Consider the following 22,365-nt stretch of genomic DNA (forward strand, 5'->3'; position numbering starts at 1 on the left):
CCATTTACATCCACAATTGAACATTTTAACAGGTTGTAACAGTGATGCAATACATAAATAAGAGCTCAGCTGTCAATGTCAGGTCTGCTTTTAGACTGAGGAGTTACCTGTGGTTAAAAACTGTAATTACCTGGGGAGAAGGGCTTGCACAAAACTATTAAAAAACCAAACCAAACCAAAAAAAAAACCAGGGAAATTATCATACAAAAAGTGTTTCATCTGCCTGTGAAGCACTGTGCTCACTAAGCAGGCTGAACCCTAAAATACAAATGTAATCGGTGTTTAACAATTATTTTCAAATGCTTTGTTTAATGATTTCCTATCTGTACCTGGAATTCCCAACGTAGTATTTCCAATGCTAGGAACAGGTGAAAAGCCCCAAACAATATAAGTTCTAAAAACCTAATTCTGAACTCTTAAGGCTGCTGCAATTGGAGACATGTTCCTTATGTTTCCTTAGTCACACCTTACTGCCAGAAAAATAGAGCACTGTAGATTTAAGATTAGACAGCGCAGAATAGACTCTTATTTCAGCTTCCTTCAAGAGGTTTCAGTTTTAAAATGTTTCATGGGAGAAATTTTATTGCTATTGGGTTTTTGTGTTTTGTTTTTTTTGTTGGTGGTGGTAGTGTGTTTTGTTTTGTTTTTTTGAGAAGCTCAGGGCAGAGCTTCTGAACTACTGCAAAAATTTCTTAACAAGCATCAGTTTAAAAAAAAAAAAACTAGGTTTTTTTTTTTTTCATAATGTATCATCTTTCCTCTTGCTCTAGATAAACAACAGTTTTCATAGCACAATACAACTTGAATACAGTTACGCAAGAACTCGTACCAACCTTTAATAACCTTTTTATTGATTTATGTAACTATTTTCCTAACAGCATCCGGAAAACACTTGAAGTCAGTTTAATAGGAAAAAAAGTAATTACTGAGAGAACTTTAACAGCTCATTCTGATGTTCAGTATGTGCTTTCTCCCTCCAAATACACGTGTTTAAAGGATTGCATCTTACTGGATATTAAGCTTGCTTTTTATTATAGCAATTTATTATAGCAAGGTTTTTTTTCCTAGTATGTATATTTGCATAACTTTACCTGCCCTCTCTGCACTTAGTGTCACATATTTTCTCTATATAGCTTTTTTAAAAAAATGGTAATGTAAGAGCTTGTACAGTTGTGTTCCTCTGGTCCTCAAAAAGATTAATTTCAGGTACAGAACCTAGAAACTAAACCCAGCACCAACTAGGTGTGCCAAGTACTACGCACAGAACAGTTCAGTTGGAAGGGACCTACAACGATCAGCAAGTCCAACTGCCTGACCACTTCAGGGCTAATCAAAAAGTAAAGCATATTAGCGAGGGCATTATCCAAATGCCTCTTATTCAAATAATTACCACAGTAATTGGAAATTTCTGATCTTAGTCCTACAGCCAGCGGTTAAGCAGAGGCTACTCCAAAGCCTCTGGGATTTCTCTGTCATCCACAATAAGAGTATGAATAATTCCTTCCTTTCGTTTTCCACTACTGACAGCCTTAATGTAACAGCTGTGGTCACCAACACTGAAGTGAGTTTCAGTCCCATCTTCTACAAATTCACCCTGGGAGAAAGGAGACAAGAATAAAAACAGACGCGGTATTTCGGTAAGAATAAAAGCTCAGTGCATCAGACTGTTACCAAGGTCACGACCACTTGTAGCTCCTGTAATTAGAGTAGCCGTGGGTGGTTGCTGAAGAACGCTGCAGAATTGCAGATGCAGCTTTGCCAGTTAAAGATTTGTGAAAATGACAATCAAGATTTCACGTAAGCAGAAATGGCAATGTTTGAGTTTGTGAGCTCTGGTGAGAAAGCACATCCTTTGAGGATGGGGAAGTCTACATAGAACCATCAGAAAATAAAGGCACCAAATATGTGAAGCCTTTTAACAGCCCATCTGCTCTACACATTAATGCTGGTGTGGCAAGAAGATTTTATTTGTTCCAACAAAATTACCTAAGCCCAAAGTGTTAGGGACCATCTCTAGATCGACCAAAATCAGCACCCGTAAAAGAATACAGGTGTTCAGCTCCCAGCCACCGCTACCGTGAGCGGGTCTGGATGAGGTGGTTCTAGAGTCTGTGACAAACTTGAGTCCCTCCCACTCCCCTCTAAGTGTTCTCCCTAAAAACCGTGGACAACTGGCCCAGAAGATTTGTCTAAAAAGTGTAAAGCATTGTTTATCCTTATAGGGCTAGACTTTTGGCATCTTAACAGTTAAGTCAGGATATAAAATGTTCTTGGTTATAAAATAACAGCGAAGGAAGTTCAGGACAGGCAATAGCACACTGTCTATCTCAATGTATGCTCATACTCCCTGCTGAAGTGCCGTGCTCCTCGCTGGGGCTTAGCTAGCCCGTTACAGATACGTGCTGTGGCTGATTTTGGTCAGCTTTGGTCACACAGCCATAGCCTAGGAAAAGCCTTTGGGAATGATCACGTACCGCTGTTTCCATTTTTTTACCGTTGCACCACACATCCATTGTGTCCTTTTCTGTGAAGGAAAGGAGAACAAAAAGTAAAAAGAACAAGACTCTCCCTCCTCCCCCTGCAGACAGGGAGATCTGAGAATTTTTAAAATTTACTGTACGTTACTTTTAATTCCTCAGAAAAGTTCCTAATTAACCGCAGTACCTGAGCTACAAGTTTGTTCTAAAAGATGGGAGGCTCTGCCATCAATGGGCAAACTATTTTTGCTGTGAATACACATTTTTACCTTTCCCTAGCCCTGGCTGTTAACACTGCATTGCTCTCAATACTGTAAGCGATGTTCTGACATTCTTAAACAGAAAAATTTGAAAACAAAAATGAAGCCATTTGTGCTAATTATTTGAGTACTGCTTATTTGATGAAGCTAACATTTTTTTCCAGATAGGCTTAATTCAAAAGCAGCATTATTTAACATCTATTTGTACTGTTTGTATTCTTAAAATCCCTTTGGAAACCGAAGTATCACTTTAAATATGATTCTTATTTTCATTTGAAACAGTACATTTTTACTTTTCCCAGCAGAACCTCCTAAATTACATTACTGACGCTGTTGTCCACAGACCATCAATAGAGAGTTGAATATTGCTTGCCTTTTAAGTAAGTACAGGGAAATTAAAAAGTCTTTGAGGAGACCAGGTTATCTCTGTCATTAAAACTGCCTTTCTCCCCCTCAACATCGTCACCTTGGGGCAGTTCATTCTGTCCTTAGGCTTAGGAAGAAATCAGAGCCCAGTATCTCTTGTATCCAGGTTTAACCATACAGCAATACCCAAGAGGAAGTTCTCCTGATAGATGCCATGGACAAATTCCTCAGTGGATTCCCTCCCACCCATCTTCTTATAATGTATTTTGGAAAGGGGGGTGGAGGAAAACAGATATACTGCCCTGCTGCTGAGAAAGTGAAAAACCATTATCTGGAAATTCTAGATTGAATTTGCATTTAAAAAGTGCTGCAGAAAATATCAAGCCAATTAATTTATCAAAAAATGAAGGGTAACACCTTCATACTCCTTCAGTTAAAGACTCCTTGACTTTGGCTTATGGTTTCTGAAAGGAAAGCATTGTTTACTGGTTACCTAGTTAACAACGGTGCTGCAGAACAGAAAACTAACAGCAGGCTCCCTCAGACCTAACAAGACTGCTATTTTTGACTGTCATTGGCATCTAATTCTGAAGTTCCAGACCACCCAGGATTTTTCTCTCTAATAGTGTTAGCCACTGAACTATGCGTTCTCTTAATTTTCAGTTATTTAGTGCACACAAGTTTATTGGAAGGCAGCAACATGAAGTTATTCAGTATTTACTTACCTAGAACAATCCTATAGTCTGTACCACCCAAGCTCAGTACCCAAGTATTTGTTGTTTTTGACCTGTTCTCCATATATTTCTTGAGGCTTTTTCCATTGATCTCCAAAGTATATTCATATGCAAAACCACCGACTGCATCAATGTTAATAGTAGCTTTGGTTTTGGCTACTCCGACAGTAAATGTTTCTTTACCCACTAATTTAAACATCCATTCTTTTCGTATTTCCTCCTGGGGAAAAGAAAATAAAGACCATGGGTATTCATGGACAAACCTGGAAACATGTTTTAGTATTAACACAAAACGAACTAGAACTGAGGAAATAGCTCAGTACTCACACCCTAACACTAACTGAAATGATGTAGTTCATTAAATTAGGCAAAGTTAGCCAACTGAATATACCTCACTTGCATGTATTAGGCTTTTTTTGTTTGTTCTGATGGCTTTTGAATGGAAGTGCACTTATATGATCTGTATCTCAGCAAATTTTGAGCACGGAGCAAACTCACCTTGCCATCAACATAGACGACACGTTTTCCTGAAGTGGTCCCGTGTTCGAATTCAATCTTGTGGACACCATCGCTTAAAGCTACTTCCCAAACAGCCACCAGGTCTGTCATCTTCTCCAAGTGGCTGTACCGAGACCTACGGAAACACAACAAAGTAAATTAGTTGTCACTGAAAGAGTTCTGATGACTACAGTTCAAAGCTTCACTGCTTCAGGCAAGTCGCCTTTTACAGCTGTGAAATGAGACTTGAAAGACGAAGCTTACACAATTACTTACAATTTCATGTTTTACAAAAATATCACAAAAAACTGGTAAATAAACTCACTTTGACAAACGCCGTACAAAGACATATATCCGTCTAACCTCTAAAACATCCATTTCAGGTGACAGCATAGCTAAAAAGTTGTACTCAGAGCTCAGATGTTCCTTGACAATTATTTCTTGGCAGGCACTAAAACGCAGTATTTTATTTGGTCTCTGAGAAACTGTTTTAGCTTCTAAGCTTGAAAAATAGTTGGGATGACCAGTTTAGCTATTATAATTTACTCTGTTTTAACGAATTTGTCTGTAATCTCTCATAAGTTTTACCTACATCATTCATAGATACAACTCTGCACACAAAAACACACACAGGGGAGAAGATTGGGAAAGATATCCTTCCATTTAAATAATTTTAGAGTTTAGATACTGTCATAAGCGACTGCTGGAATGGTGGATATCTTTCCAAAAGCTGTTCATACTCAGTTCTGGTATTTTACCTTACTTCATCTTCATAGACAGTAATCTCCTCGCGGGATGCCATAGTAACCAAAACGGCTTTTAATCCAACTAGCAGCAAGAAAAAAAGAAAAGCAGAATAGCAGCAGGAAAGTGCTGACAGCTACATTTTCCTTGTTTCTCCAGGTAAGGTCATGGTTATTTTTTAAAGTGTCAAGAACTGTCATGCACTACCAGAAATATAAGTGGTAATACACTTTTGGACTAAAAGGCAGATAAAAGTATTAATTTACAAAAGCAGTATGTGCAATTAACTCTGCCTTTGGTAGCACATCACAATTTTGTCACTTCTTTGATGGAACAATGGTTTGCCTGACAAAAGCTTGGAAGGAAACAGCTTGACCAAAGCAGGAACTAAAGCCAGGCCTCCACACCTCAGTCACAAACGGTAACCAGAGGCTACTGCCACCTTGGGACGTGAAATAGCAGAGGAGAACAACTTCCACCTGCTGTTTTTTCTAAATCATTGCCGAAGTTTTCAACAATCATTGGTAGCAATCCAACCTGGCAATTCTATGGTAACAGCTACGTTCATCACAAATAAATCACTTGCTTCTCGCTTAAGGGTTTTGTTTTGACAATGACTGTGGTTTTACAACACTGCTGGCTTATTTCTAATACGTTGCTTTGACTAACCAAATCAGTTTGTGCTAGAGCTATCTGCATTAAGGAAAGGACTCAGCTATGCTGCTAATTACACAAGCCATAACGAAACTCCCATGGGTTGTCAGAAGAATACCGTAAGGCACTTCTAAAGCAAGCTCTTTCGCTCTAACCCAATGGAGTTATTAGTTACCAACAGCTATAATTAAAGTGACAACTGATTTTTTGATAACTGTACTTTCTAGTGAAAAAATGAATTAAGGTTGCAAGCTTTAGGGTCTCTTTTCAGCACAATGGTAAGCATGCACTTAAAATTAAACCTCCTTCAGTCTGACTGAAGCATCTATTTTAAAACGTGCGTAACACTGCTGTAGGACTGTTTGTGTTTTTGGCAGTAGTGACAAATGTTTCTGTTTGAAAACGGAAAAAAAAATAGATTGTTTCAGAGATCATTTATTGTCTCTGATGAGATGAAAGTGCCCTAAGCAAAGGCTGCATCATTGCACGGCATTTCCCGTTGCCCAGGTGAGCAGCCCCCCATGGGATGCAGTCCTGTACAGGCAGGGGCTTGTTTATTATTTATAAATAAAGCAGAAATAGGGTCTCTGCGAGGAACCCACCCAAACTGCTGCTGTGAGGTGTGTGGGTACAGCAGGAGGTACTGAGCCCAGGGCACAGGGCTCCCCCACCACACACACACACACACACACAAATCCTCTCCCAGCACCTCCCACACCATCCCGAGAGCCTGCCTCGTCCTGTAACGTGCCGTGCAGAAGGACAAAAACAAGAATTTATCACAAAACATCATTCTTTTGCACTCAAACCCGCGGTGCCGCCTCCTGGCAGCCGGATAACGCAACACGGCAGCAGCCCGGGCTCCGCAGCCGCCCTACCCCACCCCCGGCTGTTGCCCACCCCTTCCACGGCGGTGCCTGAGGGAGAGAAAAGCGGACCCGGACCCAGATCAGAACCAGAACCAGATCCCGTGCTCGGCTCGGCCCAGCCCTGCCCCGCTCCTACCTCAGCGGGGCTCCGCTCCCTGCTCCGCCCCGCGCCTCAAAATGGCGGCCGCCCGCCCCCCTGCCCTCCCCTCACAACCACCGGGCGGGAGAACGGGCGGGACGTTATCCCCGGCCCCATCTCCAGCCCCGGCCCCGGCCCCATCGCCTCAGGAGCCTCCGGAGCCCGCCCTCCATCTCGCCGCCATCCCTGCCAGCTGCTCGATCCCTTCCTTCTCTTCCCTTTTTCTCCGCCGTCGCCCCGCTCCCCGCACGCGGAGCGGCCGCTCCTCGCCATGGCTGAGGTACCGGGGTGAGCGCGGGCTGGCCCGGCTGCCGGGCGGTGAAAACCAAATAAAAAATAAAAATAAAACACGGAGCAAAACGGGTGCACGGCTGCCGAGAAGCTGTGCCCGGCCGGGAGGTAGGGGGTGAGGCAGGGCTGGCCCTGAGGCGCTGCCGCCAGGGGAGAGCCCGAGCTTGGGGCCTGATCTGGTATTTTTCTCTTATAACAGTGATCAAAATATCCTGGATGGTCTGTGTGTTAAGTTTAGTGTTTTTATTTCCCCAATATTTTTTACGGATATTACAAGTCCACCTAGAGCAACTGTGGCTTTTGTGGCTTGGTGTGACTGTGTGCCCGTTACTTCTTGTGCTTTTCTCGTGTTGGTTTGGGTTTTTATTTGGGGGCATTGTGTGTCTTCCACTGTATGCACAACTAGAGGAATAGGAGGCCATGGGCTTGTCTTCAGAATTCATGTTTCTGCCTCTTCTCCCAACTGTAGCAGGAGAAAGCCGAATGGGAAAACTTAAACAAGCTATTAATGCGGCATGGGTTGAGACCAGTGAGTCTTGCTGCCCCCCAAAACAGCAGAAATGTATCAGGTAAGGAAAAGCCAATTTTACAAGTTCTTGCATACTAAGCCAGAATTCATAAGGTATTTCTAAAGCCATCACTTCCATTTGGTAGCGGTGATACAGTTGTCTTCAGTTATTAAAAGCCTTTTGCTAAGAATTTGCTTATTCTGTATTTTTCCAGATATGATCGTCATAGATACTCAGTCTTCTCTGGGAATAAGGCTTGCATTAACAACATTGGTGGAAGACACTGACCGCCACCAGCGGATGATGCAAGGCCTCATGCAGGCTAATCGTAATCTGAGGTGAGATGTGGCAGGAGGAATTTACTTGCTAATGCAGAGCAAAAGCTCTGCCGGGTGGAGCTTGTCACACCCGAGGCCTGAGACCTTTTCCCTGAGATTTTTGTCCAGCATGCAGCAATGCTGGCCTAGATCTGCTTGAGCTTTTGTCTTAATTAATCTGCTGCTTTGTCTCACAGCAGCATATTTACTATATCTGCTGCCGTAGGCTATTACTGGGTGTTATCAGATAATGTTTGTCGGGCCTGCGCATCCTTCACTGTATTTAGTGAAATGAGTTTAATTTGAATCAAGGATTTATCTTTTTAGAGATGAGATACGACAGGAACGAGGTCGGGCATCTCGACAAGAACAACGGGCTAATGAGTTGGAAAACGTGGTGAAAAACATTAAATCAAAAATTTGTCAGCTGGAAGATGAGACGATAGCTAAAGTTTGCCAGCAACAGAATCAAGTCAAAGAACTTCAAAAAGATCAGCAGGTCTCACAGGTAATTCACACAGTGCTGTCTGAGGACTCAAACTTTTGTCTTCTTTTGAAAGCACTAGAAATATTTACATAGGTCAAGATAAACACGAATCTTGTGTCAGAGTTAGTACGTTATTCATTGGTAAGATTTTACATTTTTTGAAGCATTTTCTTATAATAAATTGGAAAAAATATGAACCCTTCTTCCACTGCCTCTTCAGTATGTCTAAAAAGCAAGTACTAAGCTTCCTTAGGACCAAGTGCTACTTGGGCTAGTAGAGCACTGTCTCCGGTGTGCAAATTAGAATAATTTCAGAATGCTCCTATAATCTCTTCACAGTCAAAATATCAACAGCAACAGGAAAAGCTGCAAGAACAGGAAGAAATTATTGCCCGCTTGCAGAAGGAGCTGTGCAAAGCTGGGATGGAGGAGCAGCAGCGTGTTGCCGCTCAAACCAAAATGTTTTGCCGGTTTTGCAAAAGAGCTCCCAAGTCGCTTCTGGATCAGCAGTAAGAAATTTTCTTGTGTTGGCAAATGAATCTGTAGCATTAAACGAAGAAACAGATTTTAGAATAATTGTTCTTGATACTTAATACAAAGAAAGTTGGATACCTTAGGAGTGCAAGCTGAAATACGAAGCCTTGTAAAGGTACATTAATGCAATAATTTGTTGTTGCATGATAAATGTGAGCTAGATAAATCCATGGCAAAAAGTAAAACTTCTCAGCCACGCTAGGTGTCAGCAAAGAGAGAAGAATGATTCACATTGGACATTCAGCATCTGCTAGGGTGATTTCATTCTGGGATTTAACGTTTTAAAATGTAAATTTAAGGAACTGTCTGGGAAAGCAGTCTTTGCACCTGCTAACTGCAGGCATGCTGTAAGTTTTCCCAGGTACTTTTGTGCAAGTTATAAAAATATTCTAAGCATATGTTTCGTGGAATAAAACTTCTACTTATCTACTATAATCAGAGATTAGACAGTTTTTAGGCCTCGTGTAACTGTCGCTTAGTTGAGCTGGTGTGGCTGGGTCATCCAAGTCTGACTAGTAATGTTAACCTAGGAAGAATTTCAAAGGGTTTGTCTGTGTGCTTCTGGCATTTTCTTGCTGTGCCCCCACTAAATGAGAAAAAGGATCACTGAATTTGGTTCCCTGGGTCTTCTCACCTGTATCTAAACAGAAAATCACAGAGTGGCTCAAGAGGAAAGGCAGTTTCTCAGCTGTCCAGTTTTTTGTGGCTTTATTTTCTTGCAACTGCTTCTTGGAAAGCACTTGCAGTTTTTTGGAGATCCCTGTTCTCAGGCTATGTGGGACTCTTTGTTCAAGTCACTGCAGTCCTAGAACTGACAAGTGTGCTGTGCTGTTAAGTGTGCTGGGAAAACAGGCAGAAGGCAAGGAAGCTGTCAGAAGGATTTAGCTTTTGTCTTGTCTTGAGTAATTTTAACACTTTGAGCCTAATACAGGGTTAATGTCTCTACATTTCTTTTTTGGATATGAGGGAGAACCTACTGTTTGATGCAGTCACTTCTGAAACAGTGCAGTTGTGCAAGATGTCCTCTTCCAATGGGCTGGTTATTGTATCTTTAGGACACGATTATTTTTATTTATAATTTTATTTATTTTTCCTTTTTTTTTTTTTTTTTCAGGTTTCTTTGTCTGATTGATTACTATGAATCTCAAATTAATCAAATGAAAAAGGAGCTAAGGTAGGTCTCACGTAATACCTCGTGGTCCAACTGCTCAAAGTTTTTTTCTTTCTGCTTACTGCTCTGAAAACTTGTATAGGTAAATGTGTTCCAGATGTCACTAGCATCTAAGAAACAGCAAGGGACTCTAATGGTCTTGGAAGTTTGGATTCATCCCAGGAATAACTGTCAGTTAGTCTAAGCAGCTGCTAGGTCAGGAGGCCAGTGCAGCTAGGAACGCAGGTGTATTTAGCCACTTGAGCTACAAGCCTTTGGTTGCTTTTCCTCTTCCCTTCTTGCAGTGGTTTACAGGAAGAACTACTGCACTCGCTGTGCTCCCTCAACTGGGAAAAACAAAAAGTTCCAGCTTCTTAGCTCCACCATGGTGCCTACGTGATACAGAGCAACCAGCAGATACCTGAGAGACGTTGCTGTAATTTGAGATTATTATCTTGAAAGCTGAAATGGGATTTGCTTGTATTGGAATTTCTCTGGAGGAATAAGTGTACTCAATTAGTAGATGAAACAGCTTCACAGAGTAAGAGAGGAGGAGAGCAGTGGCTCTTAGGGCAAAATTTCTATTATGATTATTTTTCAATTTATGGAAACATTATCATACATAACTGCTAACTAAACCAACTTAGAGCTTTGAGGTAATTGAATTGCAATAAACTGTGAGAGTTTATTCTTCCTAATAGGCAATATAAAAAAGATGAAGATCACGTACAGAGAGAAGTAAAAAGCAAGGAAGAGTTTTTAAATCTGGATGCTACTCCTAATTATAGAGCACTGCTGATGGTATGGAACTGCTAAGAATAAGTCCATGCAGATCTCTAAATGGTAACCCCTGAAGATCCACACAGAAATACATGTGTCTTTGATTTCTATCTGCTTGGTCTTGTCTTCATAGTTTGTAAACTCTCTGGGCATGGTTCACTGTCTATTTATGCAAAGATTCAGTGCTATATTGTGAGTCTTTGCTGAGCACTGCAAAGACCTCGTTAATCACAGGTTCTCCACCTGTGGTCTCCTCCAGCAAGCTCTTGATCTTAGTTGGCTATTTCCTCATCTGTGCTGCCTTGCTATGTAAGGCAAATGGGAACCTCTCTTAACACATACATACTTTAAAGTGCTCGAGCTTGTTATTATGGAACGAGTGAAATAAAAGAAATAATGCAGTCTGTGTTGCAGTCTTTCCAGAATCAGCTTCTTGAAGCAAAAGCCAGGAATGAACAGCTTGTGCTTGAAAATGCAAATCTCAAGAAAGATTTGGAAACAAGGTGAGAAAGGATAAATATCATCCTTTGTAAAGGCACTTCAGTAGACTTTGCTTTACAAAGACAGAAATTGAACGCACCAGCAATTGTAAAAGCGTAGTGTGAAATCCGCCTTTAAAAGCGGTTTGTAAAAGAAGTCATATTCTAGTAGGCCAGCAACAATTAACCTGCCCTCCTTATGCTAATAATAGTATCAGTTACTATTGTGCAGTGCATTGTGTTGGACAATTGCATCAATATTTGCACTTTATTTAGCAAAAGCAGTAAAAATGTGCACGAGTACAGCCCGGGTTGGTGAGCTGGCTGACCCAGAACACTCACAAAAACGTAGTCTTTCCACTAATAGCATTACTGCTAAGCCTGATTTCCACTTTAAAACCTGCTGGTCAACATAGAGATGCAGACTCCTTTAGTAAGAAAGCCTAAGCCAGCAAAAGTGGGTTTTGGTGGTGCACTCTATCTGCATTCCAGTTACTGCCACTGTAGAATTTCCTTTCTACTGTTGTAGAATTTCTTTTCCAGAATGATACGGCACTGGCAGAGCTTTCTTACTTCTTCACTTGGCTGAGTTTTATGGATGCCTTCAAGTGCAAGACACACAAATAATACGGACCTATTTCTTTCCAACAGACCTACTGCACAGGAATTAAAACTTTACAAGCAGCGAGTGAAGAAACTAGAGAAAATTTTAAAGAAAACTATCCAGTAAGTGTTTTTCTTCAGTAACTTCCATGAATCCTCTGAATTTCTAAAGGCAAAGATACTCTGCTATCTGTAATGTTGAAAATACTTTGTAAAGCATGTACCTTATCACCATTCCCTAGAGCCAGGTTTATGGGCAACAAACACTTGTGCATCTCTGAAGACACCCTGTGGATTCAGGAAGTGATGGCATGGTGCCCAGGTGGGGGCACAGCAGTGTGTCCTTGTAATTTCATTTTGTCTTTTGGGATTTGAGCGCTCCCATAGGCAGTATGGGCAGGACCAAACAGTGGTGTTTGCTGCCTCTGTGAGCTCCAAAGCAAGTTACTGGTTGTGTTGTGGGTTGTGAATGAGGGAGTATTACGAGAGTTGGCAAACGGTTGCAGATACGTGAGGTTATGTCTATATTGTGCTTAGAAATTTACTTAGATTTTTTTCTCTTTTTCTTGAACGTTTCAAGAAAGTACATTAAAGGTATTAGACATCTAGTGTTGACAAAGTGTCTTGATCTGGAATTTCACTTAAGCATTCGTGCACATGCATACCGAATGCTACATATTTTGTAGCACCGTACGTAATCTGAAGAAGATGCTACTTTAAAAACGTTTGGTTCTTCATTTTACATTGTGTATGTCTAAATGATCTTTTCTCTCATGCGTTGGGTGTGATTTAGATGGTAGTTTTAGACTGAAAGTCACCTTAGAATTGACAAGAAGGGTAGCGAGTTATATATAGTAAGGCAGGAAAGATGTTCATGCAGAAGTAGATAAAGACTGTGCATAGAATTTGACTATGTTGAGTAAAATTCTGGGTTTCACCTCTAAAGCCACTGTAGAACTTCGAATAATAACTGCACATCTAGTATTGTCCCCTCTACATTAGCATGCAGTCTGGAATAACATCAGCCTGGAGACATGAGATAAATTTCTGATGTTTACATTAGCTATTACGTTCTTAAGCTAGCTCAGTTTGAATGGTATTGGCAGGCATTATAAAATGGAAACTTCACTTTGTAGGTGTAAGTTTGTGCTACGTTCCTGGTTCTTTAATCCATTTGAATGTTGTGTCTCTGCTAAGGCTACTTGTGTAACCTACTGTATGCATTTGGCATGCAGGTCTTCAGGGAGCGGTATCAGAGAAGGAACAGAAGAAAAGAAAGAGCCTGAGAATACTGCAGGAGCAGACCAGCTGCAGGCAGTGAGCCAGCAGTACTTACAGGTATGCAAACTTCGTTGTACTGTGTGTATCTAGCACTTTCATAATGAAATATAATAAATTAGTTTTGTTTAGCTATGTAAACTGAATTTTGCTATTTTGAATCGAAGAGTTTACATAAAGCCCTGTCCATAACATGTGGAATGTTCGGCATATGGCAGTTTATGTGGGCTTAGTGTAAACTACCTGAAAATACACCAAAAAAGCAGAGACTAGCTTGGTAAACACCAAATCGATGATTTAGTCCCAAGTCCTTTTAGGAGAGGGTATGTGATCAAGATCCTGTGTAAATCACATCCTGATGTTACGGTTCTAAAAATGCCTGAGGAGATGGTAGCTTTTATTTCTCTTTGAATAAAGAAAGACCAAATATAGTAAAACTTAGCAAAATATAAAGTGGAAGTAACAATGTTGCAAGGAGATGAACATCAAGTATCTCTCAGTGGGAAATCTTATTTGCATTACTTTCACATATCTTTTAGTTACCATATTTTAAAACCTTTGACTCTGTTATATATTGAATGCATCTATAAAATTCATCGATAGTAACTTTTTGGAGATGTTTATGATTTAATGTTTAGATAATCACTATTCTAATGGTGAGAGATTTTATTATAAAATGTTCTAGTTGAGCAATAACTTTTTTTTTGTATTGAAGGTGTTGTCCAATATCGATTCTATCATACGAAGTCCAAGAGCTCCGCCATTAATATATAGGCGCAGTAAAGGGCCAGTGCAAAATTATGTCAAAGAGAACGGACAGGAATGTGGATTTGAGCACCTTCCACTCACTATAGAAATGTGGGCAGATCAGCTAATGGCCCTAAAGGTAAGGAACCATCACGCTTGGTTTTATATTCTTCCTTTCATCTGCTGACAACCCCTCAGTGCTTCCCTGTACGTAGCTCTTTTTTTTTTTGTGTGTGTGTGTAACCTTTGTTGTTGTCTGACTTGGTATTAAATGGACAGCAGAAAGTTTTAAAAATGTTCATACCACTGTAAAGCATAGGAAAGTGAAAAACATGCAGGCCAGATGTATTCTTCTGTGTATATTACATAAATGTTTTTGTTCACTGGCTGAGTCCCTAGGACCACGTGTAGGCTTTGGAGTTTTTGTATTCGGCACGTAAATGCTGACACATTCTCTCTCCCTTTTGCCTTACCAGAACAGTAACTTTTTGATTTAAATACAATTGAAGTAATCTTGTTTAAAACCAAGCTTTCTGTGACCAACACTTCTTATTTCACTGAGGCAGTAATATATGAAGTATTTTTCACTTTCAGAATATCAGTGTTTGTTTGAATTCAGAGAATGTAAACAAGAAAATGCTTAAATTCCATGAAAACTAAGACCTTGCTGTTTCTAAAACTGAAATACTTCTGCGTATGAGAAACAGAGGATCAGTCTATCTCTGTAGTAAAAGCAACTCTAGGCAGTTATTATAATAAGCTGTCCTCCCTCCCTCTTAAAAGGATTTACACAGGTCATTGAGAAAACTGACTCTGGAACTGGTGCCCTGGCACACCACAGATCCACAGGAAAACAGAGAATCCATACGAGTTCAAGACCTTCAGTTCATTGTAGATACAGTTTTGGAAGAAATAGAAAACAAGGAAAAGGTAATTCTTACCAGAGTCCTATAAACAAAAGTTACGTACTAAAATGTGTTCTCTGCATGTTGATTAGACCTGTGCATCTGAAAGCCCTGTGGAGTTTAAGAAATAGGTGTGTGAAGATGTTCAATAGTCAGAGACTATTTTAACATAATGGATAAATTCACCCTGGGGAAGACTGCTTTAATCAAAGTCATTTGGCCAATGATGAATTTGCATTGCCCTGTAGTCTTGGGTATTATCCTGTTATGTCTGTTTCTCTCTGTCAGCATTGAGAATATATAAACAGACATAATAAGCAACAGAAAACTTTCAAAAGAGTATTTTTAAAGAATATTTTTGGTATGCTGGATATCTGTCTGAAAACCCTCTTCAAAATAACTCTTCGGCTTTAAGAATATTTGAAATGCTTTGGTTTAATAAGGGAAGTTAACACCTGGTTTTCTTCACAGACTGCTTTTAAGAATGTTTCGTGGTTTGGAAGAATCCTTGCTAAGCAACAGCACTGCCAATTTACTCTTTCTGCTTACTACAGAACAGCCAGACGCCATCCTTACCGACACTGTATGCAATAATCTTGCACTTCCAGAAGCTGTTTGATGTGAATTCTCTGAACGGCATTTATCCACGAATGAATGAGGTTTACACAAAACTGGGGGAACTGACCAACGCTATGAGAAATCTCCACGAGCTCCTGGAACTAGGTAAGGGCTTACTGCCTGGCTTTCCTTCAGACTATTTCCAAAGGAAAAAGATGATACGTGAAAGGCCAGCTCTGTACAGAGGATATGTTGAGCTGCTGAGTAATGAGAACACTAGGTATATTCTTTACTGAAACATAAAAACGGGCTGTCAGTTATTGGGAGTTGGAAAAAACTTGTAAGCCTTTAGGAGCTACTGAGAAATACCAGAGAGGAAGGATAAAGGAACAACATGAGATGTCTTATTTATTTATTTTTTTTTGCTGCAGTTTTGTTTCATTTGCACTCACTTAGTAATTCTCCTTCATCATCTTTCTACTTGAAAAATAAGTTAAGAATGGTGTGTTGCTTCTTTCAATAATTTTGGAACATCTGTTATCTATATAACCTTTGCTATATATTTCTCCTCAGTAACTCATTCAAGAGTAAGTACGTCCAGTCCTCAGGAACTTACCTCTAATGCTCCTAAAGTTTTTGTTTGTTTGTTTGTTTAAAAAAAAAGCTTGTGTTGTTGAATGTTGAGACCTAAGTGCCAGTACTCAGAAGCCTGCAGTAGTTACCTCCAGGTGCCCATTCTTTTCTGGTTTTGTACTTCTGAAGAGCAGCAGCTGTTAATTTTCCCTGAGCTCATGGGTTTAAAGGCTTGGCTGTGCTGCAGGTGTACAACCAGAGGGCAAGGCTCCTGCACTAAGGTCTTCAGAACTTCAGTCAAAGAGAGCAGCGAGCTTCCTGCCTGCCACCAGCACAGAATTGAGGAGGCTTCTCATCTCCCTAAAAGTCACAAAGCAATGGAGCTCAGCAGAAATCTCCTCCGCAAATAGTTCTGAAACTGAGTGATAGAAGGAAAAAGAGCCCCTTACCTTTCATCACAGTAGTCAAGGCAGGTTAAAAACAACACCCAACCAAGTTCTGGCTATTCACAAAGTGTGGATGAGCAGGTTCCTTGTTGGCCTAGCCCCCTACAGTGCACTTCTGTCATGTTACAGGAACCTAATGAATAACCTCTTTATATATAATTTCAGTTGGCTGCTTTCCACTGACAGTGTAGGGAAGATTTTAGGACTATTTCAATTGTGAGAATGTACGGCTCTGACAAGTGTTTAGCTACTAAAGGATTAATGAGAGATTCCCTCATCCCAGTAACATCAATTTATTTCTGAACGTAGGCACTTTGCTTTCTGTTAATGATGAAACTCATAGGCCAATATGTGTGAAAGCTGAATAAACTCTGGGTACTTTTAAGAGTTGAATTATGGCTTATTTTCCTGTTTTTACTGTTACCAGAAACATGAATGTTTGTTTTCCAGATAGTTCAGTTCCACCCACTGTGGTAGTGGATACTGTTGGGAAACTGTGTGACATCATTAACGAGAATGTGAATGAGCAGGTACAGCAGCTTCTGGGGACCCAAGACATTCACAGGTATTTAGGGCTGTTCCATCTGCAACAATTCTTCAAACCTCAAACTTGCTAATTGAGAGACCTGTCTAAGTCTGATACTGCAAGTGACTTTAATCACTTGCTTCAAAATCAGTGAGCTGTGACATTTCAGGACTCACTACTATCCTAGATGGAACTATGTTTCAGGAGGAGACAAAGCAACTACTGCATGTTGGTGGGGAGCTGAAAGTGTTTCAAGGCTTCAGGTGTAATACTGACATGTATTAGCTGCTGAGAGAATGTATGCCTCAAACTTCCTACACGTGTATTTTGGGAACTGGACAAATCTTACTCTCATCGTCAACAGCTGAGAACATACACGTGGTAGCAAATTGTGAGAGCTTGCACTGAGAACATGCTATACAAATGTTCAAAAAGATTAATTGCAGCAGTAAATTTGACACAGTTACTAATGTGACAGTACTAACTCCCTCAACCTCTCTATGCTTCTCACAATTCTGACTAGAGATGAGCTGCTTGTAAAATATTCCTTGCCTCCACCTCTGAAGCAGTTACATCAGCCACCCCCAAGCAGTATATTTAGCATACAGGGGCTACTGTTCCCATCCAAAAATTTCATGGTGCTATGTAAGGAGGAAAGGAAGGATGTATATAGGGCAGAAATAGTGAAATTAGAGAGAATCTTTTGACAATTAACAGTTGCTGCCTGCAGTTTTCAGAACTTGAGAATGCATTTTTGGTATAGATGCATTTACATCCTATGAAGCAGCAGTGTTTTCAGAAAGCAATGGCACAGTGTGGCAAGACAGCCAACAGAGTGAGCTTAAAATGGTCTTACATCTTTGATCTGATATTTTTATTTACAAATTTCAGTATAATCAATAAGCTAGAAGAACATGAGTGCTTCTTTCCACCATTTCAAGCTCTCATTCAAGATTTGCTCCGTCTTCTAGGTGAGTAATATTTGCAGCAGCTGTAATTATCTTCATGCCAAAGCTTCCTCTGAAGACTTTAAATAGCTAACACCTATTTTGTTTACTCCTGGTGTGCAGCAAAACACAAAGTGTAACAAAAGGTGCTAACTTTTGCCTCACTCTTTCCTGAGAAAGTGACCAACATAAGTTTGTTTTCATTGAAAATGGGGTTGATTTACATTCAATTGCATTACTCACAAACTATTTTTTTAAAAAACATTAAAAGGTTTGAGGAGCTTATTCTCTGTATTAGCTTTTTGCTCACTAGCTGTATATCTAACATTTAAGCTAGAATTTTGGCTGAACTTGAGGGTGTTCTATGTACATGTCTTACCATTTTGCTTTTCATTCTGTTCCAGAGATCAGTAACCTGGATGATATTTTACCTACTGTACAAAACTTGAAATTGGCAGCTAGTTAACAGTTAGTCTGGTCTATTCTAGGAAGACTTATGTAACCCATGAAGCAGCCTGTTGACGAATACCATTACAGCTACCTCTAATCTCTGTTATCCTAATAAAGTTTCACACTTTTTGACATAAATAAAAACTTGGCTTTGCTACTGCATTCCTTCATTTCTCTGAATTCGTGTTTCATGGTCAATTTAAGGGAAATTTAAATAATGACAAACAACTGGTCCGCGTGGTCCCAGAGAGAATCTAGGAAACTGAACACAGCACAAAACCAGGAACCAAACAAAATCACTAACTATATCAGCTGCAATCAAAAGGGTAAATATGAGTTACAGGTGCTCTAACTGTCTTAGCAGTGACACTTCCATCATTACCTTGGTTGGCTGGAAAGCTTATTTTAAAAATACTGCTTACCTCTTCAGATAAGTTTGAGATTTGAGTTAATGACTATCCTCTTTTGAAGTACTTCCATGAGTTCAGGTTTCCTGCTTTGTGTTGCAAACCGCTGTTCAGTGAATGTTGTTTCTGGTTATGGATTAAGGCTGAATTCATGTAATCTACACTGAAAATATTTTAAACCTACTTCAGGTGCTGTTTTTTTTTTGCCTAGCATGCAATTGAAGTTACCATGTTCATATTCTATAGAAGGGCATAGTTCAATTTCCTTAAGCAAGACATTTCAAAGTTTATTGTAAACAAACAAATACACCAAGCTTCCAAAAATATTTTGGTATATTTTGCTCCAATATTAATAAAGCTGTTTTACAAAACTCTGCTGTGCCGCAGGCAGAATGCTTTACTATCAAGGCTTATGAGATGTTGAAATGTAAGAGAGAGATAACAAAGAACAAAACATGTTAAGGCATCACAAACTAAAACCTTAATGATACTTTGGTAACCTAATCTCCCTGCTTTTGGAAGCTCATAGCAGGTTGTGGCTGTGGTTTTGCATAAGATACTATTCAGAAGTGGAACATCAATTTTGTAGTTTCTCAAAAACAACTTCTTAGTAGTCTTAAACAATTTATTTGAAGGGGTCAGATGAAGGATGCTGTTTAAAAAATTATTCTTCTAAAAGTATAATGATTTCAGATATTGTTAAAAAACATGAATAGGCTCTTGTGGAGATGAAGCTGTGAACAAAGTAATCACAGATAGCTGGCAATCTGCTCTAGGTACAGTGCTTCCTTAAGAGCATATTCATATTTACCAGTTCTTTAGGGGGATACACCAGAAACAGCAAAAATAAATAATTTGTTATTTAGAAGTTATTTCCACAACTTTTTTTTTTTTTTTTTTTACATCACTAAGAACTAGTCTGAGTAGGATCATTAAATTTACATGTCTTAAACACCAGCTGGCTTCAAGTTTGCAGTGACTGTTTTAAAACACTTTAATTACAAAATATATATATACAGTCTATATAAATTTTAAAAATTAGTAACTTATGTACATGAGAAGAAATCAATTTTTCTTGCGTCTACTTCTTGTCAGCTCATACCTGCAAAACAGATAAAAAAAGTCAAAGCCTTAAACTGCTTGCTATTTTAAGTGGCAGTGAGAGAATGTGGCTGCTTTATTGCTTGCATTTCATAGGCAGCATGGTGAAGGAGGCTTCAGAGATGGCCTCAAACTTCAGCTCTTTACTGGGAAGGTTGGATGAGTCAGTTCTCTCTTATTACCATATGCTTCTGTAAGATGCACACAAGCTGGGCATGGGGAACTTGGTTTTCCTATTCTGCTGCCCACACTAGTGGCAGGCTACTAGACTACACACACCGCATTCCTTGGTCTCCTTCACTGACGGATAGAGAAGGAAATGTGACTGGTACTAACTAGAGACTTAGAAGGAAGAAGCACTGGTTCTCAATCTTTGCCTCAGACCAATACTTAAGGTTGACGTCTGAACCACAATGACCGTATAAGCAGAACTGCAAGTGGCTTATTAAAACAGCTTATATAAGCGCTTTGTAATTAACGTTTTATCATACATACATATTGCTGATCAGAGTGTTAATTTAGTTAAGATCTTTATCCAAGTTATTTGGTGCAGGTTTGCTTTAATAAACATAATCCTTATGTGTTCCAGTGACTTTTATGTAATTTAAAATATGCTGAAGACTCTGAGAATAATTGACATACAGAGCTCTTATTAAAACCGTTTCACAGGGTAGGGATCACACTGCTAACCAGATTAACATAAACTTTAGATAAAACTATCAGATTAGTTCAAGTTAGTCCTGCGTTTGCAGGTAAGCTATAATTGTTGCTCACCAAAACACAGCCCTTCCACCACCACACCAACCCTGAGCAAAGCCATTAGCAAGGGTGTAAAGTGTGAAGTTGAACAAACTTACCATTGTGCAAACCCTTTGATTAAGTCCTCCTGTGACAAGTCAATCCGCACCTTTAAAAAACATTTATTTTTAAAAAATTTTATATATATATATTTAATACAAGTTGGTTAGCTAATCTAGCATTCCAACTCAGTTCCACTTTTAAGGTCTAGGGCTGCAGCCCAGGCTCAAGGGAGACGAGCTTCCTGCATTCCCAAGACAGGCATCAGCCAGCCTCACCTCTGAAGCTCAGTTTCCTAATAGCATTTTTTGGAAACGTATCTATCACTGAAGAAAGGATTCATGTTTACTGTTCACAGAAGCAAAGCTGTTCACAGAGAACTTCAAGTGCTGTTGGCAACTTCTCTGTTTTAATCGCATCTTTCTCAGCTTCATGTTTGAACTCCTGGAGCTATTCCCCCAGCAGGCAGCAGGGGATCCCAGGAAACGTATTTCAGGAACACTCCCAAAGGAAGCAGGGTGGCAGATCAATCACATGAAACCACGTCAGCTTCCAAAGGGATATGGCCTGATATCAGAGAAAAATTTGGCAGGAAGTTGTTTCCAGGTTGCTAGCTCTGTTATTCATAGTAAGTCACCAGAACTGCAGTTCAAGATTACAGGAATGTCTCAAACTCTTGATCTCGTAAACAAGTCATGCTGCTGGTTTAATCTCACCTTCCCCAGCTCCTTTTTTTCTTGTGAAATGAATGGCCTGCTGTTCTTCACTGCAACGTCTAGTGTCCTTTTCTTGACATCTTCCAAAGATTCAAAAAATTCAAACCTAAAAGAAAAAAATTGGAAAGGAATGTTTTAAGTCAAAACTTGAAATCCTGCAAGCATCAGTGGCCAAAATACAATTCCAATGGAGAAGGACTGTAGCTTCAGACAATGACCTTTACAGGAAGCGAATCACTCCCAAAGTTTGAGAAGGCATTACAGCTCATTGTAAGCCTTGAGAACATTGTTGCCCAACCACTGCATATTTGAACACAATTTTGGAGGGCTGACTACAATCCACGTGTGAACACAGGTTACTCTCCATGGAACAGAAAAGGTAATTCTATAGTTAGTTTTATCAATATTTAAAAAAAAATAAATATATATATACACACACATATATATATATATATATTTCTTCCAAGCCTTACAAAAGACTATGACACTCTGCTGGTCAGACCGTTCACCGTGCCAGTGGGATGAAGGAAAATGTGCATCCATAATGAAATGCCATGTCCAATCGGTTTTCCCCTTCATGGAAGATCAGCATATTTTCCATGCAACCCTCATTACTCAGAGGAAATAGCTGAGCCACCCCCCCAAGTTTACAAAGTAGGTTTATACCACATTAAGAGAAGACAAAGAAAGAAACCTGTGGCAATTAAATTCTTAATGGGGCTGACTCACGGCTCTGGCACACACCATCAAATGCCAGGTCAGTTTTGTCCATGCTAAATCGTTTAGGTTCTGCCCACCTGAATAGTTTTTCCTCAAGTCAGAGTTGTAAAACAGGTAATGTGTTTTGGAGCTAAGTATTGCTCAACCTGTTACAAGTTATTGAGGATGTGCAGGACATGCCAACGGGGATGAGAAGGATGCAGCTCCCAACAGCTGCGCTGGCACTAAGTGGAGTACCTGCTAGGGGAGCTCATGAGGATAGGCTGAAGCAAACCCCACAACTGGAGAGACTGGTGTTTGGA

The 22,365-nt window shown here is 39.9% G+C and overlaps 3 protein-coding genes across 7 annotated transcripts in view; 1 reads left to right on the top strand and 2 right to left on the bottom strand.

Moving 5' to 3' along the window:
* Positions 1–830: 830 nt before the first annotated feature.
* FAIM (Fas apoptotic inhibitory molecule) lies at positions 831–6,895 on the bottom strand. 3 transcript variants are annotated; one of them, XM_072040677.1, is made up of 5 exons: positions 6,739–6,895; positions 4,336–4,471; positions 3,829–4,057; positions 2,475–2,524; positions 831–1,594 (listed from the first exon to the last, which is right to left on the bottom strand). In XM_072040677.1, the coding sequence occupies exons 2-5, from the start codon at positions 4,444–4,446 to the stop codon at positions 1,445–1,447; spliced, it is 540 nt and encodes a 179-aa protein (XP_071896778.1). In that variant the 5' UTR covers positions 4,447–4,471; positions 6,739–6,895; the 3' UTR covers positions 831–1,444. The 3 variants fall into 3 exon arrangements, with proteins under 3 accessions (XP_071896778.1, XP_071896779.1, XP_038037899.1); XM_072040678.1 differs by lacking the exon at positions 6,739–6,895 and adding an exon at positions 6,634–6,657; XM_038181971.2 differs by lacking the exon at positions 6,739–6,895 and adding an exon at positions 5,094–5,150.
* On the top strand, positions 6,793–18,483 carry CEP70 (centrosomal protein 70). Of its 3 annotated transcripts, none has more exons than XM_038181934.2 (16): positions 6,793–7,029; positions 7,502–7,601; positions 7,756–7,879; positions 8,186–8,366; positions 8,685–8,854; positions 9,994–10,053; positions 10,731–10,830; positions 11,224–11,312; positions 11,940–12,014; positions 13,127–13,229; positions 13,885–14,055; positions 14,700–14,846; positions 15,376–15,544; positions 16,849–16,963; positions 17,816–17,895; positions 18,276–18,483. In XM_038181934.2, the coding sequence occupies exons 2-16, from the start codon at positions 7,541–7,543 to the stop codon at positions 18,335–18,337; spliced, it is 1,707 nt and encodes a 568-aa protein (XP_038037862.2). In that variant the 5' UTR covers positions 6,793–7,029; positions 7,502–7,540; the 3' UTR covers positions 18,338–18,483. The 3 variants fall into 3 exon arrangements, with proteins under 3 accessions (XP_038037862.2, XP_038037861.2, XP_038037863.2); XM_038181933.2 differs by having other exon boundaries at positions 6,793–7,021; XM_038181935.2 differs by lacking the exon at positions 7,502–7,601 and having other exon boundaries at positions 6,793–7,021.
* Positions 18,484–18,989: 506 nt separating this feature from the next.
* Positions 18,990–22,365, bottom strand: part of ESYT3 (extended synaptotagmin 3) — a 30,027-nt gene continuing 26,651 nt past the window's right edge. Inside the window, exons 21-23 of the mRNA XM_038181927.2 lie at positions 21,344–21,449; positions 20,687–20,736; positions 18,990–19,830 (exon numbers count right to left, since the gene is read on the bottom strand). Coding sequence (XP_038037855.2) covers positions 19,794–19,830; positions 20,687–20,736; positions 21,344–21,449 — 193 coding nt within the window. The 3' untranslated portion in view covers positions 18,990–19,793. The remainder of the gene's footprint in view (positions 19,831–20,686; positions 20,737–21,343; positions 21,450–22,365) is intronic.

This window comes from Anas platyrhynchos, chromosome 7, assembly GCF_047663525.1.
Source record: "Anas platyrhynchos isolate ZD024472 breed Pekin duck chromosome 7, IASCAAS_PekinDuck_T2T, whole genome shotgun sequence".
Lineage (NCBI taxonomy): Eukaryota > Metazoa > Chordata > Aves > Anseriformes > Anatidae > Anas > Anas platyrhynchos.

Bases quoted from the DNA above. Each gene is read 5' to 3' on its own strand.
- CEP70 (XM_038181933.2), top strand. The intron at 7,602-7,755 runs GTAAGGAAAAGC...GTATTTTTCCAG, and splicing joins AAACAGCAGAAATGTATCAG to ATATGATCGTCATAGATACT. The intron at 7,880-8,185 runs GTGAGATGTGGC...TTATCTTTTTAG, and splicing joins CAGGCTAATCGTAATCTGAG to AGATGAGATACGACAGGAAC.
- FAIM (XM_038181971.2), bottom strand. From the start codon at position 5,137: ATGGCATCCCGCGAGGAGATTACTGTCTATGAAGATGAAGTAAG. The intron at 2,525-3,828 runs GTAAGTAAATAC...TTTCCTTCACAG, and splicing joins AGACTATAGGATTGTTCTAG to AAAAGGACACAATGGATGTG. The intron at 1,595-2,474 runs GTACGTGATCAT...CCTTTCTCCCAG, and splicing joins GTAAAAAAATGGAAACAGCG to GGTGAATTTGTAGAAGATGG.